The sequence below is a fragment of the Castanea sativa genome, chromosome 3 (assembly GCF_040712315.1).
Source record: "Castanea sativa cultivar Marrone di Chiusa Pesio chromosome 3, ASM4071231v1".
NCBI classification, from domain to species: Eukaryota; Viridiplantae; Streptophyta; class Magnoliopsida; order Fagales; family Fagaceae; genus Castanea; species Castanea sativa.
This window is the reverse complement of record NC_134015.1, coordinates 45,635,864-45,654,846: the sequence shown is the minus strand read 5'-3', so window position 1 is coordinate 45,654,846 and position 18,983 is coordinate 45,635,864. Positions and strand designations below refer to the sequence as shown.

At 30.8% G+C, this 18,983-nt stretch overlaps 1 protein-coding gene across 2 annotated transcripts; it reads left to right on the top strand.

Annotated features, from left to right (window-relative positions):
* The first annotated feature begins 17,043 nt into the window (after positions 1-17,043).
* On the top strand, positions 17,044-18,715 carry LOC142627612 (uncharacterized). 2 transcript variants are annotated; one of them, XM_075801485.1, is made up of 2 exons: positions 17,044-17,653; positions 17,930-18,715. In XM_075801485.1, the coding sequence occupies exons 1-2, from the start codon at positions 17,170-17,172 to the stop codon at positions 18,427-18,429; spliced, it is 984 nt and encodes a 327-aa protein (XP_075657600.1). In that variant the 5' UTR covers positions 17,044-17,169; the 3' UTR covers positions 18,430-18,715. The 2 variants fall into 2 exon arrangements, with proteins under 2 accessions (XP_075657600.1, XP_075657599.1); XM_075801484.1 differs by having other exon boundaries at positions 17,044-18,715.
* The last annotated feature ends 268 nt before the right edge of the window (positions 18,716-18,983 follow it).

Genomic DNA, 18,983 nt, shown 5'->3' with positions numbered 1-18,983 from the left:
ATACTTCCTCTCTTTCACAGAGAAGTGTGCCTCCCCAGTCCCCACCTCTGAAAGAGGAAGGAGAATACATCCGAAAAATACAATAATTTTCCAATCACATAATACAGTATACTGCTCCACTGTCTACAACTCAAAACAAATCAGCTAACACGTGTAGCGAAAAAATAAATGGCAGTGGCCTACATGGTTGGGAATATAACATCCATGTGTCACCTTAGCTCCGGTCATTACTTATTTGCGGTGGTGACCCTTCTTAAAGAAATGTCGTGTACTCCTGTTACCCATAAATAGTTTCTATTATTTTGTACGTTACATATTTATACTACAGTTTAAAAAATAAAATAAAAAAGTGCTTTCTACTTACCAATCTACCCTATTAGCCTCTAAGAGTATTCGTATTTCGTAGCAAGCAAGGTACACGGATTTTTAAGCCAAAGTTTTATATATATAAGGTAAATATGGCGGGGGAGAATATTCTACTATATCACACTATAGAGAATGTCATTATAATTCGAATATCAACTGAAATTTGTGGCAACTTAAAATGTGCAAATTCTACATTATCTTGTTAAACCAAATGAACTATTGTAGCAAACTAAAATTTTGTTTTTTCATGACAAAGCCAAGATTTGATCCCATGGAGACAAAATTTAGACACACATATATACATGACATGTATATATAAGCAATCACATGCGTGTGTGTGTTCAAATTTAAATATTAAATTCATTTATGTGAATGCTAAACCACATTTTAATATTAAAAAAATACCAAAAATAGCACATTTATTAATTCATGTGCATGTTTATTAAGGACATTTACATATGAATAAGTCATCTCTAACAATTTTTTCAAAGTCAAAATTTCATCTGAGATTCAAATGATTATTTATTATTAGATAGATCTCACAGTTCATGTGAATTTTTTTTTAATCCTCTTTGTTAATATAAACATATAAAGTATTGAACGTAGCAATTTTAAAATTATATTTCTAACATCTATTCCCTTGAAAATTTTGCATTTTAGATTGGGAATAGTATTAAACTTTATAGTTTATTATGTAATATAATTGTTACAAAATTTCAATGCTTATAAAACATTTTTAATGAAAAATTATAAATTATTAGATGAAAAATTTGACTCCTATTATCATTTTTTTCTAATCACTTTTGAAATGTGACAACAATATTAATTTTAGTTTATCTATATGAAAGAAACCCTTCTTTATTCTTTTTTTACTTAACCTAGTTTTTCTTTTATAAGTTTTGAATCTAGCTTGAAAGAATTTGATAAAATAGGAAACATTTCTTTAATTTTAATTAATACTTAATAGTTCACTTTTTTATGATATGAATAAAAATTCAAAGAAAAAGAGAGAGAAAAAAAAAATCAAAATCACTAACCAAAGGGTACAATTACTCATCAAGACTGAATATGTGTGTGTATATACAAAATCAAGATCCACACAAATCAATAAGTTTAAAGGAGAATTTATCGAAAGAGTATTACAACCCAAAGAAAATCATTGGTCAAAATCTTGACTGATGTATACTGGATAGCTCCCGAGCCACATGGTATTACTAGGTTAGGCTGGAGTGTCTGCCTGCAATACCATTTGTAATGACCCAAGTAAAAGCGTTAGCTCTATATCCTAAAAATACTAGTTTGATCACAATATATGCTCGTTGTGGGACATAAAACACACCCACAAATTAACACAGTACATACTCCGGAGTCCTTGGCAGAGTTGATGCCAAAGTTCAAGAGTCTCCGTAGGTGATAACCAAAAGCTGCCAAAAGGTTGGGTTGACTCAGCAAAAACGCCAACAAACCAAAAAGAAACCATATTGCCATGGACCTAAACCAACCATCCACCCGATTTGAAATTTTATAAGGTTAAGCTTCTAATCGTACTGTGTCTTTCAGATGTGAAAAAAAATATGAAGAAAATACTTATTAGACATCATTTAAGTATCAATTGACACTATAATCCTGGTTCGAAAATAGATTTTTCCATTCTAGTACTGGCCCTTATTTGTACCACTAAACATTTCTGTGTGACTTTGATATGTACAATTTTAATGTGGAACTTTTCTTTTAATTTTTTTTTTTAATCGAAGACAATACTTCATAGAGACTTCAATACCAATCGACACGAGCTATAAAAATAGAGTTAATTAATCTGGTCCTAAAATGAATTTATTGATTTTAATACGCTCCCCCTATTTGTAGCATCTATCAATAGTTATTTAATTTGTAACTTTAATATGGTATAGTTTTAAAGTGGAACTTTTAGAGTAATAGGCGGGTGATGTCATTTTTCAATTACAAATTATTTAATATATGTCATTTTTTGTTAATTCGATAGTAACGATAAGAGATTTAAATTATTTTTCTCCTAATAAAGAAGAGAAATTTATTTCACGGAATTCTAAAGTATTTGACATATTTTAGTTGTTAAAAAAAATTAAATTTATTTATTTCAATAGGATGTTTATTTGGGATAGCTTACTTTGATTGGCTTAATTAATGTAGTTTTCAATAGGATATAGTTTTCTGAGCTTTATCTTCCTGTTTTTTGAATAGGTGTAATATATGATTATTGATTAATGATTCAGTGGTACATTTTTTAAAAAAATAATTTAAAATACCGTACCACTCAATTACATATCAGAAAAATTCTCGAAGAAATAATGTATAATCATGGATTTCACCATAAATGAAAAAACGTACATAAAAAACAGGAAGAAAAGGCTATGTAGAATACATCCTGCTATTGAGTGGTACTATTACATGGCTTTTCTTTTGACACCGTGGCCATTTTCCTTCTCTAGCGATCAGGGTTAAGGTAGGGTTTAAATATAAATAGGGTTTGGGCTAGAGTTTACCACACAACGACTCTTGAAGCAAATCTGAAAATTCTTGATCTACCATGCAGTAAAGCTTCAACTGTACTCTTTATTATCCAATGTTACAATACAAATGGAATCCAATAATACATTAAAATATGTCATGAAATTAGCCAATATGACTAAAAATTATAACAAAAAGAAAAACTTTATTTTTCATAAATAACAAATATAATAATAAGTAGAAGTGAGGATGAGTCGTGTTTAATAGGTTTTTTTCAATTCAACCCAACTTACCACATGATTAGAAACCAACACAACCCAACTCATATGGGTCGGGTTGGGTTGGCTAAGTGGGTTGTGTTTGTATATACATATTTAATGTTGTGAAAAAAAAGTTAGGCTTGTATCAATTTTTGTGAACATTTTTTCAATAAATTATTAAATTTCACATAATATGCTTAAATTATATTCCAAGTTCTCAACATGCCAAAATCAATCAAACTAAAAATTTATAAATTTAAAATATAAGTAATAAAATAAACTTATATACATGGTGGATCAGATTGGGTTAAATAGGTTGAAAAACTATCAACCCGAACTTGACCCGATCCAAGGCTCAAAATAAAATTTCAAGACAACTCACCAACTCACGAAAACAAGATAAGGCATTGATTTGGGTTGGGTCGGTTTTGTTGGGTTGATGGGTTTGATGCACACTCCTAACAATAAGGATCTCTAACTCCTAACTTCAAAAGCTGCAATTCCCTTTTCTCTCAAAATAAAAATAAAAATGAAGAGTCCATATCTCTCTTCATCTCCGAATGTTTTTTTCTTATAAAAAGGTTTTCTTCTAGAAAAATTAAGAAGGTTTCTGTTATAGAGATTTACCTATCTATTTGTAGGAGCATATATTTTGAATGAACTTTTTTTTTTTTCTTTTTTTTTTTTTTTTTTAAATACAATGTTGGGATCAAAGATTGTCCGTTGTACAACAATCCACCCAAACCACTCAACTCACTTTACTCACCACCCCTCATGGATATGATATTTGTTTTATAGCAGGTAGGTTCAACTATAAAAGTGGTGGGTTAGGTTGCATGACGGGTTAAGTTTTTTTAAATTGCCAAAATCTGACTTAACCTGCTTTTATATATATATATATATATATATATATATATATATATATATATATATATATATATATATATATATATATCTTGTTAGTTTATACTTATTTTAATTTTTTTTACTTATTGACTACATTATTTACATATGTTAATAAGAAAAATGTGATACTTTTCCCACATACTCGTATATATTCTTAAAAGCTTATTTTAGGGAGAAACAAAAGTTAGAAATACTTATACCATGAGATGTATGTACTATCAACGACAGATTGGTAATTAAATTTTTTAAATCAATCCGTTCAATTTGGCCCATGCACACCCCCAACAGGAAGTGAACTATTATCCGAGTGAAAATGTATTTTTAATGTATTTGAGTCATTAGTATACCCACTCTTATTTTAGTTAGTCCTCATCAACTATCTAACCTAACACTACCAGTGCATGCATGTGCCCATGCATGTCTTCTCAAGTCACTATTTTTGCAAAGACTGAGCAATAAAATGCCCAACATCAGGGCTTGCTATTTTTGACATTCTAATAGAGGTGCATATATCTAGACTAGATCATTCAAAGGCATTGTGCACAAAAGAAATACACATGTTGTGGTAGGAAGAAAAACAATGTCGAACCTCCCTTATGACCACAGACTAAAAAGCCCAAATTTTCTGAATTCCATGAGATAAAAGAGAGCGTGTGTGATGTGTATTCACCTTCACTGTAGGCCATTTTGGTTATGCATTCAAGAAAAAGCGTTCCGAGGCCGACAAGTATATTGATAGTGGTCTAGTCCAAAGATCTTCTATCAAACTCGTTCTTCATCAAACAGTACCAAAAAGTGTATCAAGTATTTTTAATTAAATTTAAATAACAACAAACAACCCAGCTTTTATGAGAGGGCCCTTGACTACTGGAAAATGGGATTTACTGGCAATTGCTTTAGAGCATATATTAGTAATTCATTTTAGAAAATTTTTTATAGAAAAATGAAAAAATAATTCACTATTTTGATGGTTTTTTTAATTTTTTATAAATTTTTTTTTCAATATAGATAGGTAATGTGTACCCCAGACCCTTGGAAAATTAATCAAAAGAATAAAATAAAAATTTATTGGTAATGCCAAGCGTTGCGCAAGAAACTAGTACCAAACAAAGGATTCCATGATGTTAATGTTGATGATGTTGAGCTTTTAGGGTCTGTTCTGTTGGACGGGTAGAAACGTGGGAGCATGGAAAATTGTAGAAAAATAGAAAAGTGGAAGGATGGAAAATATTTAGTTTTCCCTCTTGTGTGTCCGGTTGGAAGGGTGAAAAATGTAATTTATATAAATTAACTGTTATAGCCTTATTACATAATATATAAGAAATAGATTTATTTGTACTTATTACATAATATAAAATGTTTAGGTAATGTTAAAAAAAAACATTCAGTAATGTTGAAAAAAAAAAAGTTCAGTAATGTTGAAAAAAAAAAAAAAAAGAACAACGTTCAGTAACGTTGAAGGAAAAAAAAAAAAAAAAAAAAAGGAACAACGTTCAGGTGGGATGGGGGCTTTTTAGTAAAAGCCCCCATCCCAACTTTTCTCCCCACAATTTTCCTCCCAATTTGGGAGGAAAATATTTGTGGGCCCAGGAGAAAAATTTTCCTCCCGGTTTTTCATCCTCCCTTTGTTTTCTCTCCAAACGAATAGTGAAAAATGTCTATTTTCCTCCCTTTGTTTTCTATCCTCCCTATTTTCACTCCAAATGGACGGGGCCTTAGGGTTTTTAGGCTTTGTACAAGGTTGCCTGGACCTTTTGGATCTGTAAAGGTTGGTATGTTGAAAAGGTTGGAACTAGGAAACTGTAATAGAAAAAGAATCCAATTAAGCCATACTTTTTTTTTTTATAGTTTTATCGTGAATTGAAAATTTTTTACACTTTTTTAAATTCCTAATTAAACTTTTTCCTAAAATGGTATAGGATATTAACTTAGAAAATATTTATGACTAAAGTGGTATTAAAATTTTTCTAAAATAGTCAAGTAATAAATGTCCTAAAGGCACCTATTCAGCCCATTTTGGGTGATGAAATATATAGCAACATATATGTTTACATGATAGATTCACATACATCCCTATTTTGATTTAATGATAATTAATATTGGGTTCGGTTAATGTATGTCATTAGAGCATACATTAATAAATCTGTTTTTGAAAAAATTTTATCTGAAATTGAAAAAACTGTCAAAACTTTTCAATTCCCGATAAAACTTTTTAAAAAAATGGTATACTATTGTGTGTCTTTAGTAAGGAAGTCAATACCGTATTGGAGGCTGTACCAGTTTGGCCATTGGTACGACATATTTCGGATACCGGTCAATACCGGTGTATCGTTTCGAATTTACTGCTATTTTATATATTTAATATATACACAGACACACACACACACAAAATATCTATTTACCATAAAACATTACCTTAAAAATATCTGTTTACCATAAAATATTACTTCAATTATTCATTGTATACAAAGAAAAAAAAACACTAAAAAAAAAAAAACTTAATTGTTCATTGCATACAAAGAAAATAAATAATATCAGTAGTGTTTAGGGTGCAGCTTGGGTGGTGTTAAGGGTTAGATTAGGACTTGAAATTACCATCCTGCCCTTAAAAAACTGCCACAATTACCACACACACACACACAAAAAAAACACAGCATTTTGTACGACCGGTACAATATTCATTTACCGGCCGGTAATTCGCTGGTACGACCAGTATGCGGCTAGTATTTTTTTCGGTACGAAATAGAAGTGTACTTGTATCGGTGCACTGGCCAGTACGGTATGTACCGGCTAGTATGGTATGGTATCAGTAACACTGATCTTTAGGGCACACGTTAGTAAAATCCATTAATATTTTAAAAGAAAAAATATAGGTCCATTTTGTAGTCTTTCTTCTACCTCAAAGAAGACCCCAAAATAGTAATTAGTAAAAGAAATGATAAAATTTTCATATGAAAGTTAACTAACAAGTTTGCATCTAAAAAATAATAATAAGAAGAATAGTATTAAACAATATCTATATATAATATAAAATAAAATAACAATGATTTATTTAGATTTAAATATGAAAAAATAACTTAAAATTATCGCTTTATACCTCAAACTATGTAGAGTGAAAATTATTACTTTAAGTCTCAAACTGTATTGAGTTAACAATAATCACATGTGTATAAAACTTAATAAATATATCGTGTATTCATTAATTCACATGCTCAATTAAAGAATCAATAAGAGTCAGATGTGTGTGGCTTATTAAATTAGGGCATAAGATGTATAGATAAATGCTTATAACTTTCTTTGACAAAGGAATAAAGTATAATCAAGTCGTTGCCTTGTATGTGTTTCACTCTATTCTTTTCTTTCTTGTGAAGGCAGAGATTCTCACGAAGTAATCTCATACTTAGATAAGGTGACTCTCTTGAAGAAGTCACAAATCATATAATTCGTCAACAATTCCATGCAATCCATCATCCAACCAAAAACCCTAATCAAGTACTCATACAAAGTCATTAACAATCAAAACCCTAGTACTCTCCAAACACCAACCCTCATATTTTCCATCATCAAGAACCATTAATAATCTCTCATACCTAAGCCACTCCAAATCCTAAAGACACCACTTGAATCATCAAGGAACCCTAACCCTTGATTGTGTTCCTTACAACTATCAAATTTTATCCATATTATTTTTATTGGTTTATCTCATGATTATTTCTAATTTTTTTTCTCTCTCTCTCTCTAAAATAATAAGGAGGGGGATGTGGGGGTATATCAACCACAAACATTAAACATCATAGCCGATACAACTTGCATCACTAGTCATCACTTAAAAGCTATTGGATCCTACCATAGTGTAATCTATTGAAGGGAGGATTTCCTTGCTTGAGTCCTTTCTTTGTGGGTCTGCTTAGATTCTTCACTTATTGGTTCCTTAATGAATAACATTATTAATTTATTATGACACCTATAAATATTGATTATGATGCCATCATTTTATTATTTTTTGAAAAAAAATCCAAAACTTTTTTTTTTTTTTGAGAAACAAAAAAAAAAAAAAAAAATCTGAAGCTTGATTGAGAAATATTATCCTCATTATATTAATAATACTAAAGAAATATAATAAGAGTCTTGTAACTCAATTGACCACTTCTTAGTGTTTTCAATAAAAATATCTAAAGTTTAAATCCTCTTCTTCCAATTATGAAATTAAAAAAACTAAAAAATGGATTATAAAAGAGTAGGTTGCCAATAATAGTAGTTCAAAGGGTAAATGTTATTACACACATGCTCTTTTACACAAATTTACAAAAACACGCAACATGCATCATTGAAATAGACTGCTTGAAGTCACGATTTTCAAGTTTCAAATTTGGACTTGACTTCAAGTTACGATTGTAATACCTGTGTATAAGTTTGTATAAAAGAGTGCAGATAACATCTCTCTAATTCAACTAAACAAACTACTGAGCAGTATAGTATACAAAGGATGGTAAGAGTAATGCTCAAGATAAAGAAAAATGTTCAATTTTGTGTCACAACTTGTTAAGTGACGAGTTGTGATTGGTGTAAGTGTGATGGTGGGCCATGTAAAAATACACCTATACCAATCACAACTCGCCACGTAGTGAGTTATAGCATAAAATTATGTACTTTTCTGTGTCTTGAGCATTACTCAGATAATAAAGATGATATAATAATAATAACTACACCAATGTTCAGGCACTTCTGATGGAGCAACTAGTCTGGATTAATTGCTACTTTTACCATGTATATACGGTTGCGCAGTGGTTCTGATGGAGCAGCTAGTCTGGATTAATTGATAGTTCAAGTTTTACATTTACTACTTGCCATGTACATACGTGTGCAGCCGTAGTGGCAAAGAACCAATATTGTGGGGTTCTGTTGTTTGTTTGGGAGCTAAGCGAATCTTGATCTTCTGGCCAAAAAGGAATTCAATCGGGATATGCTGTTGTACGAATAAGGGGAGAGATAGTAAGGTTTTCAGTCTGGATTTTTAATGAAAGCATGATAGAAGAAAAGCTTACAACTCTCGTACCTTATTCACTTAATCTCAGAACCCCTGTTTGCTTCGATGGAAGATCGGTATGCACAGTAGGGAACCGTTAAACGCTGTACTGCACATCATCATCACATATACCCAGTAATCAACTAGACGAATTCATTTTCTTTGAAAGAAAAAAAAAAAGGGAGTTTTTGGGTTCGTACCCCAATGCCCTACACTTTTTTTTAATTAATTTTTTTACAAGAGGCACAGGAATTCAAGATTGCATTAAACAAGAGCACTGTATGTAGAGAAAACATGTAGAATTTAGACAAACAAATAGTACTCACAATAAACTTTTTCACGAGGAATTTAGTCTGGATTCAAGATGCATGCCAACGAACACGTTAAAAATGTCTCACACATGTGTACGACCAATTAAAGCTCCATTCCAACTATGAGTTGAAGAATTTTAAAGAACTTTTACTGCGAAGATAAAAAGTACTAGTTTTTAAAGAACATTTTATATATATTATATATATAGAAAGAACTAGTTTTTGTCAACATCACTTGGGAAAAAAAAAAAAAAAACCAATTGTCCACATTTGATTTTAAAAGAGGCACTTACTTGAAATTCATACTTTATGTGTGCGTTTGAATATCGCTTATTTTGCTGAAAACTGAAAATAATAAAAAATACTTTTCGAATTACTGTTCACAATGAAAATACTGTTCACTTACCTTCTTGCATTGTTTATGTCCCATAAACAGTGCAAGAGGCGCTGAGTTAGTAAAATAAATGGGCTGAAACACAAACGCGTCTGATGCAAACGCAAACCAAACAAACCTTATATTTGATTAAATTACAGGCATGTTTGGTACCATTATTTAAACAACAGTTTTTATTGGTACAATAGCCACTCCATAAGTATAAGTGTTTATGAAGTGTGAGGTGTGGAGGCAAGAATTAAGGTTCAAATCTTCAGGAAGTAGTTTCACACACATATACATTTAGATTAAGTTAAAGTAAAATTTATATCTTATATAAACAAAATTAATGTAACTAATAATTATATAAACTCTCTTAGCAAGTGTCCTTAAGGTACATGTTAATAGATAATTTTAAGAAAGTTTTTATACCACTTTTATAAGAAATATAAAAAATTTTGAAAAAAATTTTTTTTTTTATAAAATTTTTCAAAAATATATTTTAAACCAATATCCTTAACACATTTTTTAAATTTTCTCTAACACATTATTTTTCAAAAACCATAAGATACCAAACGTTTTGTAGTGCAATCGGCACTTATTAATATTTTCAATGAAGAGATTCATTCAAATAATTTCTCAATCATTGTAATTATTATTTTTTTTTTAAAGAGAAATATAAGAGAGTGGAGATCATCTTCATAAATTTAGAGGTGGGTAGGGTGTCAATATTTTTCTAATAAGAAACTTATTTTCATGCATAAGTTTCCACGGAAAATTTTAACTCATATTAATGGTGTAAATAAATAAAGAAAAATCTTAACGAATGTTCTTAAGATAATGGTCAATAATTTATATAAAGAAAGTTTTTATGAGGAAAAAAATTAATATTTTGACACATTTTTTCATTTTCCTTAAAAGTGATGTCAAAATTTTTCTAAAATAAATTGTTAATCATTATTATAAGGGCACCATTACCATCACCCATAAATAAATTATATTCTTCCTCACCCTATCAAACTCACCATATTTATCAGTTCCTGACAGATATGCATTTAACCTAGATTATATTCTTCCTCTTTTTCTTTTTCTTTTTTAGATTTTGCTAATATGTGCCCTTAAAGCACACAATAATTAATTATTTTTGAAAATATTTTCTCAAAAATTAAAAAAGTACTGACAACTTTTTCAACTTCTAAAAAAATATTTTTAAAAATAAATAACTTAATGTGTGCTCTTAGAATATACATACATTAACCAAACCTTTCTTTTTTTTAAATGGCAAATGGTAATGACACAGAAGGCACTCTAAATCAAAGACATTCCCTATACCCTTAATTGTTTAATGTATTTCCTATAAAAAAAAAATTGTTTAATATATTGTGTAAGTGATATTTTGACATTCCTATAGGGTTTCTTTTAAGTCTCTGGGTTTCACATCTCCTATTCTAGTGTGAAAAGCTGGTCACTCTATCGAGGCTATCACTTCTGACAGGATCTCTTCTTGTCGTTAAAATCTTAATTTCTCATCCTTTTTCTGCTTGGCGTCTCCGCCTTTATCAAGTCTTTAAACCTCGGCCTCCACCATCAATTACTACTCTCTCTCTCTCTCTCTCTCTCTCTCTCACATATGTATTAATATTACTTTGTTTACTTGGGGTCAGTTTTCAATATTTTTTTTTCATTAAAAAAAAAAAAAAATCGCTTCCATGAAGTGACTGGATAAAAAGAGATAGCCACTAGTTTTACAGAAAATATATCTAGCATGCATGAGATAATAGTCATGATAATTGATATAAAGTTGATCTTTTGAGATCACCATGCTTAGATATGATAGCCATATCGACATCTAGAGGTAAGTATGGGATATAATCATACAATATGTATTGATTTGATTGCCAAAAGTGCAAAGAGCCTTCACCTATACTCTCAGGCATTGAAAATTTACAACACTGGTCGGTCCAATTATACATGTATTTTTTTTAAGTTATAATATTGTATAAAAGTTGGCAAATTTTTAAAATTAAAACCTTTCTATACGTTCACAATTCCAGATACGGTTCCTACAAAAAACTTGACGTTCACTATTAATTAGGACATGGGCTTAGGAGCAGATACATTTGAATATTTGATAAATGGATTTGGAATCATTTTATTCATATAAGATTGAGTGTGATGGTTCAAAATTATGTATATTGTACATTAGCACTGTTTACATTTATATGCATGTTTGGCTTGTGTTTGGATGTGAACTAAAATTATAAATTATTTCACTATTCAGCTTATTTTTGCTAGTATTTATAGATCTCACTATATTTTTTGGTACTATTCATGGACCCCATGGTATTATTTCAACTCACTTTTACTTTTATCTACAGTACTTTTAGCAATAAGTTTTCAGTTTCAGCAAAATAAGCGGTATCCAGCTTAAAAAGTCAACTTATTTTACTATTCAATTTATTTTTACTATAAAACGGTTCCTACCAAAAACTTCACTATTAATTAGGACATGGGCTTAGGAGCAGATACATTTGAATATTTGATAAATGGATTTGGAATCATTTTATTCATATAAGATTGAGTGTGATGGTTCAAAATTATGTATATTGTACATTAGCACTGTTTACATTTATATGCATGTTTTGCTTGTGTTTAGATGTGAACTAAAATTATAAATTATTTCACTATTCAGTTTATTTTTGCTAGTATTTATAGATCTCACTATATTTTTTGGTACTATTCATGGACCCCACGGTATTATTTCAACTCACTTTTGCTTTTATCTACAGTACTTTTAGCAATAAGTTTTCAGTTTCAGCAAAATAAGCGGTATCCAGCTTAAAAAGTCAGCTTATTTTACTATTCAACTTATTTTTGCTACTATTCATGGGCTCCATTGTACTTTTTGATGCTATTCATGAGTCTCACTGTACTATTTCAGCTAACTTTTACTTTTATCTATGATACTTTCAACAAAAAATTTTTAGTTTCAGCAAAATAAGCAGATTTCAAATAGGCCCATAGTCATTAGAAAATTAAGTCTAGCGTGTTGTGATCCCGTCATGCATCAGCTTTTCCTTTTCTCCTTTAAGAACACATAATGGAAGATGCATGAGCATTCACATTGGTTTTGTGCAAACAATTTTTGTCTATTTTAATATAAAAACTGACTTTTTCTATTTTACACAATAATTTTTCAAAAATATTAAAATTAAATTGCCTATTATACATTCTATTTTAATATAATATTCATTTTTCATTCATTTTTTTACCATAGGTCCGGTTAATGTATGCCCTTAGGACATATATTAACAAATCTATTTTTAGAAAAAATTTATCGGGAATTGAAAAAGCTGTTAAAATTTTTTCAATTCCCGATAAAAACTTTTTCCAAAAATAGTATACTATTGTGTACCCTTAGAGCACATGTTAGTAAAATCTTTTTACTATTACTTTTTTTTCCCAGTCTCGTTTTCCTTTGTTTTCTCATCAAACAAGCACATGCTTTCTTTCTCATCAAACTGTAAACTTCCAAAATTTAGAGCTATGTATATAGTAAAAAATCCTTTTAAAAAATCACATTGAGCTAATGATAAGAAAAAAAAATCACATAAAAGAAGTCAAAACCAAATCTACAAACCCATCAAACCGAAACCTAAAACCCCAAAACAAGCCTATAATCAAAGTATTAAACCCAGAATCAAACCGAAGTTGAAACCCATAACCCATTTCAAAACCCATCGATTTGAGCTTCAAATCGAAATCCGGATTTCTGCTTCACCTATTCTAAACCAATTCGAACCCATTTAGGCACTCGTTGATTGCAAACCCTGTTAACCAATCCGAACCCATTTGACTTGATGAGGCAATGGGATGGTCAAATTTGATTATGGGTTGGATATAGTTCCTAGAGTTAGAGAGAGATTAGTTTCTGGTTTGGAGAGAGAGAGAGAGAGAGAGAGAGAGAGAGATGAGTTAAAAAAAAGGTATACAAAGGTTTAGTAAATCGTGTAAATATATAGTTACTGTAGTAACAATACATATTTATACTATTTTGGTTTGTTTAATTGATGTAAGTAGTTTTTGGGCAAAAATGTTTAAAATTGACACATTTTCTATTGTACACCCACTAATGTAAATACTCTAAACAACCAAATACTACAAAATGAAGTGGTATATTTCTCCTTGATGAACGAGGGTAGTTGCAAGTTAACCCTTATGTGTACGTAGGTGTTTGTGGGGCTACAAGTTTTCCTTTTGTTTCATGCAAAAATATATAAATAAATAAAGCCCAAAACAAATCTCATAACACATTTACAACAATTTTATTTTAAGTAATGAAGTGTTCAAGTGTAATTTTATTTTAATTTATCTTATGATAGAATACATTTGAACTTATTGTAAAAGGATAGGAGATTTTGTTTTGATATATTTAAGGCATTTAGAATTTGAGGCACACTAACAATGCTTGCATCACATACAAATATGCATATTTTGTCACAACTATCTTATATGATAAATTGTGAATAGTTGACAAAAAAAAAAAAAAAAACCTAGTTAATTCAGTGTGGTTGATAGTTACATTGAAATATGATTTTGTCAAGATCATAAAAGATTAAAGTACCAAGTATAAGTACTATTTTCTTTGCTAAATTAAACAAACTCTTCATTGATGCTAAATGTAAGTACTAGATGTCTTCTCTATTGCATTTGCCATTGGTGTTAATGTTTAATGACCAAGACAAAAGAGTACAAGAAAATTGTTTAGTTGTAAATCAAATACTATTAGTTAGGGAAACGAGATAGTGAGATGAAGGAAGAGAGAGAGAGAGATTTGGGGTTCAGGGACATCTTCCCATTTTTTTCTGACTCCAGAGTACATCACACAAACAACTTTAGTCTCCATCTAGCTACCAACAGTACCTAATAACCATCCCTTAAAGACCCTACACTAACCCCTATATCAGACAACTCCATGTGACTCATAAAATCTTTGCTTTTCAAACCCTAAAAACCATCACTAACCTAAAAATCATGCATAAAATATGCAAAATACATAACATTAACCGACTCATAAGAAAACAAAATAAATTTATGAAAAACCAAAGTAGGAGAAACAAATTCTGAGCGCCGCCAGTGTAATCATTCAGAATGATAATCACAAAGGACCAGAACCAGTTCTCTTCTCCAACTTCCCAGAAAAACTACAATTTATATATATATATAAACAATATCTTCTTGCCCCCAAAAATCGCATTTCCTTTATTACATGTTAGATGGAGACGTGTTGATGCAGAACCATATTCAGAAATCTGTTAAATCTTTTACTACTGCTTAATTCAAAGGCAAAAAAAAGATGGGTAAATAAAAAAAATTTAAAAAAAAAACCCAAATCTACAAAAGACTTTCATTACAACCTCAATCTACATCAGTCATACTCTTACAATCTGTTAATCTTTGATTGTACTACTTAATACAAGTAAAGACAGGGTCAAAGAACAAAATAAAAAAAACCCACAAATTTATAAAAGCCCTTTTGTTATTGCCTCTGAAGAATAGTTTATTTAATTAAAATTGAAAATATTTTACTAAAATTGTAGAAACAAAGTTAAAAAATAAACTGAATAATACAATAAGACCCATAAATAATATTAAAATATAATAAAATCTATAAATAATAACAAAAATAAACTAAAATTATAAATAAGTTAAAAATTTCAGTTTATCCCAAATAATCTCTGCATCAATCATATTCACACCTTGTTAATATTTTATTGTACTACTTAATTCAAGGTAAAAAGATGGGTAAAGAAAAAAAGAGCCCCAAATCTACAAAAGTCTTTCATTACAATTTACAATTTTTCAATCTACATCAATCTACTAGTTAATTCAAGGTAAAAAAGAAGGGTAAAAACCCAAAATTACAATTTCATTAAATCTTCAATCTACATCAATCATATTCTTACAAACCCAAAATGACAACCCATTTTCACTTCCTTCATTGCTCTTGGAAATAGCCGAAGACAATTACTGTTGTAATAGTGCTCTTAGCTGGCACAGGCAAAAAATAACCCTACCATTTCTCAAAGTTGCCAAATAACAGTAACTCCGAATAACCTTTTTCCCAAAAGAATAAACAATCATAATTAGTTCTATCAATGCGTTTAGCAAATTTTAACTTGTACCGTCAATTTAGCTTTTTAATTTTTGACATATATATATTATATTTGTTTTTTTAAGAAACTTTTTTTTTGGATAGATATAGCTGTATTATTAAGGTAATTCTTCTTTTCTTTTCTTAATTTCAAATTTAAAATGTAACTATTTATGCAATTGGATAAGCATCGTGATTAATTTGATGAAAACAGAAAAGTCGTAACGCGGCAATAAAGTCTTTGCAATATTATGTCGGCCAAAATTAATATATTTGCAGCACAATAATACATATTAACTGAGCATTATCTTGTTTACTGTTACCTGAAAACAGACAACAGAGAGCTACCTCGAGAGGAGAGGGATTAAAAACACCCATTATGATCTTATCTCCTGGACACAAATTGTGCAAGACTCATAAATTTAAAAAAAAAAAAAAGAAAAAAAAAAAACTTGAGTCAAATTAATCATAGCCTTATGATTTAACTTGTGAGCAGTTGGTACAGTACTTGTGATTAACAATTCATAAATTTAAACATAATTTCACGTATTTTTCCTTTCAAAAAATAATTGGGGTTGCGTTAATAATCTAATATACACTTATATTTGAACTACTGGCAATTATGTTTGAAACTTTTTAAAACGAGAAATGATATATATAATATTTTTACAATATTTTTACAACAAATTTTAAGTAGAAGGTCGTTACTGGTTGTTATTGTTGGAGCAAAAAAGTAATCTTAATGTTAAGTTCAAATTTGAACCAATAACAATTAATTATTTATAATTTGTTGTAAAAATATTGTGGACATAACATTTCTCTTTTAAAATTAACCAAATTTTTCTCTAAAGTCAACTTAATCCCTAAATACTGTCAGACATTATTCATTTTTCTCAAATTGAGTTGGCTCTATGAACCAAATTGACCAAATTTTAGAAAATTTTGAATGTGATTATCATTAACCCAACTTCAAGATAGGCTAATAAAATTTATTCAAAATAATTAATCAATACAATAACTAAAAGTACATATTTAGAGGACAGATATTACTTTTCGAAATTTGAACAGTGCAATTTTTTTTTCATTACTTTATTGTATTTATTTAAATATTTGTATATAAGAGTCACTCATACAACTATATATACACCCACGGACACCCCAATGGAAATGGCAAGCACTCTCTGACTGTGACTCATTCCATTCCATAGGCTTTATTAGCTATAGCTTCGAAGTTCGACCTTTCTTCTCATACCTCCTTGAACATTCTTCACAAACAAACAAAAAACATGGAAGAAGCATTTAGGCGGCTAAACGGTCTGACCCACACGTCTGAACCCATCACTGACCATCAGAACCACCACAACACCAAGAAGTGCAACACCATCCCAACCACCACAACAACACCACCCACTACCACCACCACCACCACCACAACCACCAACAACTCCACCACTAACACCAACAACAAGAGGACCATAAGAGAAACCAATAGCTCCGGTGGTGGTACCACCATGAGATACCGTGGGGTCCGCCGTAGGCCATGGGGTCGCTATGCTGCTGAGATCAGGGACCCACAATCAAAAGAACGCCGCTGGCTCGGTACTTTTGACACAGCTGAGGAAGCTGCTTGTGCTTATGACTGTGCAGCTCGGGCCATGCGTGGACTCAAGGCTCGAACCAATTTCGTGTACCCAACTTCACCGACTCATCACTCTGCCACCGACCATCTCTTGCCTCCTTTCAACTTTGCTAAACACTCTCAGCCGTCTGGTAAGACCCCGCCAAATCATCATCGTCAGTTTGGTTCCACTTGGTCTTCACCTTATGGTGATTTCTCTGGGTCTTTACCACAGAGAAATGGTTCTCTGAATATGCTTCTGCTTTGTGATCTTCTTAGCTCTTCTTCTTCTTCGAACCCATCTTCCTTGGTCTCTTCCATGGACCAGTTTCCTTACTTTAATGGCTCTTCGTCTTCTTTGTTGAATCCCTCTGCTAATTCTAACATCTCTGATACCTTCTCAAACTCTTCTTCCATGTCATTTCCAGTTATTGACAACAATCAGAGTCATACCACCGGGGGTTCCAATAGAGCAATTACCACTCAATCTTTGGGTGAAAGCTCGGAGTTTTTTCCCAAAGAGCCTTCAGATTCAGGGTTATTAGAAGAAGTTATTCATGGGTTTTTTCCTAAACCATTGTCCAAGAAGTGTGACCCTCCAAAAACACAAACTTGCACCAACTTTGAAACCAGTCCTCCACTCATTTCTGACATGTCTGTTGCTCAATCTTTCGAGGGAATGAGAAGGGGCATCAAGAACGACCATTTTGGTTGCTCGTATGACTATCAAGGTATTCCACTACTTCCACAACAGTTTGAGAATTTCAATGGGTTCAAAAACGAGACTTTTAGCTCACAAGCAGCTATGCCCTTTGGTTATGAGATGCCAGCGGTGAATCTTCAGGTTGGGCCGGAGTCCATGTTGGATGATATCTTTCAGTACCCTGAGCTTCTGAATGCATTTGCAGCTAGGGTTCAGAATGGTTGAGAGCTCTTTCCAGAAACCTGTCACTTTTACTAGTTACTAGCTCAAAAAATTAACAGCATTTTGTTTCTTGTCGACAGTGAAAGTAACTCAAAGTTGATCTTTAGGGTTTTCGCAAGATTAATTAATTAAACTTGTTATGTACTTCTTCTGATGGAGATTTTATGTTCTTGTTATATTTAGCTTACTATAGCTACTCTCTATATGTTTTTTTTTTTTTTTGAGAAACTACTCTCTATATGTTTATATTTGACTTTCTTGCAAGTAAAGCTTGAGCTGTTCCATTTTATCATTTTGTGTTTAATTTTATGTCTTTGTCCTCTTAAGTTTGTTTTCTTTATAATAAAACCTGGTTAATTTGTTGCTGTTGACATTTTGGGATTTTCGTTTTCTTCTCGTAGTTCATGTAGGAAATATACTCCAAAGACATTCTTAGTGTTTGTTTGGTAGCTATATTTGCGTTGACTTTGGATCCAAAAGGCTCTGTTTGTCCCACTATTGGTTTTGGGTTCTGTTTTTCTTCTTTGAAGTATTGGTTAAGGATGTATGGTTGTTCA